General features: G+C 37.3%; 1 protein-coding gene across 1 annotated transcript; it reads left to right on the forward strand.

Moving 5' to 3' along the window:
- The first annotated feature begins 419 nt into the window (after positions 1-419).
- LOC115879956 (craniofacial development protein 2-like) lies at positions 420-857 on the forward strand. Its single transcript, XM_030897019.1, has one exon. The coding sequence runs from the start codon at positions 420-422 to the stop codon at positions 855-857; it is 438 nt and encodes a 145-aa protein (XP_030752879.1).
- Positions 858-1,407: the final 550 nt, after the last annotated feature.

A 1,407-nucleotide genomic window follows, 5' to 3' on the forward strand; every position in this document is an offset into this window, starting at 1 on the left:
CCGAAAGCAAAGCTCTGGCCCTCCTGGATGGTGGTTGAGGCATCGGGCTAACCACTCGGTACTCGTTAAAAAGATAAGGGTTAAAAATTCCAGGGATTGGCCTCGGAACCTAGGGATAAAACGAAGAGGACACAAGCTAAGAAAATGGATTACGAATATTGGTACTTGGAACGTCCAAGGTCTCTCCCAAAAAATTAATGATGTTCTATCAGAACTAAAGAACGCGAACATGGATATTGTGGTGCTGTCCGAGACAAAGAAGAAAGGACATCGGTTCAGAAAATTTGGGACAGTACGATCACTTTTTTTTAGGAGTCTCAAAAGATAAAAGAGCTCAACAAGGAATATCTATTCTGGTTAGGAAAAGTCTGAGACGATGTATCACCTCCTGGGAACCAGTTAGCCCACGCCTCATCAAAATGAATCTGAGTCTGCATGGAAAAAATATAACGATAATAGGAGTATATGCAGTTAACGATGATACCCTAGTTAAAGACAAAGAGAAGTTCTTTGAGCAACTTTCCTATGAAATTTCAAAAATAGGACAATCCAGAGAAATAATACTGACAGGAGATCTAAATTCTAGGACAGGAAAGAAACTACATGATAAAATAGTAGGCCAGTTCGGAGAAGCAATTCTTAACGATAATGGAAATAGACTTATCAATATATGCGATCAAAATAACCTCCGTATTTTGAACGACTTTTTTCAGCACCATGACATACATAAGTACACCTGGATACAACATTCTAGAAATTTGAAATCCGTCATAAATTATGTGATAGTCCGACAGTATACAGCGTTAAAGATTCAAGACGTACGAGTCTACAGACATACTACAGACATGTGGCAGTGACCATCATCTTGTCAAGTCCAAAATAACCCTTTCAGATGGTAAAAGAAAATAGACGAGAGAACAGAGGAAAGAAAAGACAACAGAAGTAAATATAATTTTAGATGGCTTCAACCACGAGAGCGTGAAGGATTTATACAAAAATCGACAGGGGTGAAAACTTGTGAAAATTTATAGAAGTTACTGGAGAAGAACAGTACAATTATATTATAGACTGCATGAGTGCATCAGAAGAAGCTTTGGGAAAATACGCCAAACCCAAAAGAAGAGTACCATACTGGTGGGATGAATAAATTGAGGAAATGATAAAAGCTAAACGAGAAAAGTACTACAAATTTCTAAATATAAAATCAGACGAAGCAAGCATGAATACAAAACAGCACAAAGAATTGTACGGACAGCTATAACAAAAAAGAAAAAGGCAATGAAAGCTGGGAAAGAAACTGCACAAGTATTAATACATATATAGGAGGTGGTAGAAATTGCCAAAGCTGGAGAATATTAAGGTCCCTTCGAAAAGAGAAGACTGAAGATATCATCTCACCAATTACAT

The sequence above is a fragment of the Sitophilus oryzae genome, unplaced genomic scaffold (genome assembly GCF_002938485.1).
Source record: "Sitophilus oryzae breed Bouriz unplaced genomic scaffold, Soryzae_2.0 scaffold_1590_pilon_pilon, whole genome shotgun sequence".
Taxonomy (NCBI): domain Eukaryota; kingdom Metazoa; phylum Arthropoda; class Insecta; order Coleoptera; family Curculionidae; genus Sitophilus; species Sitophilus oryzae.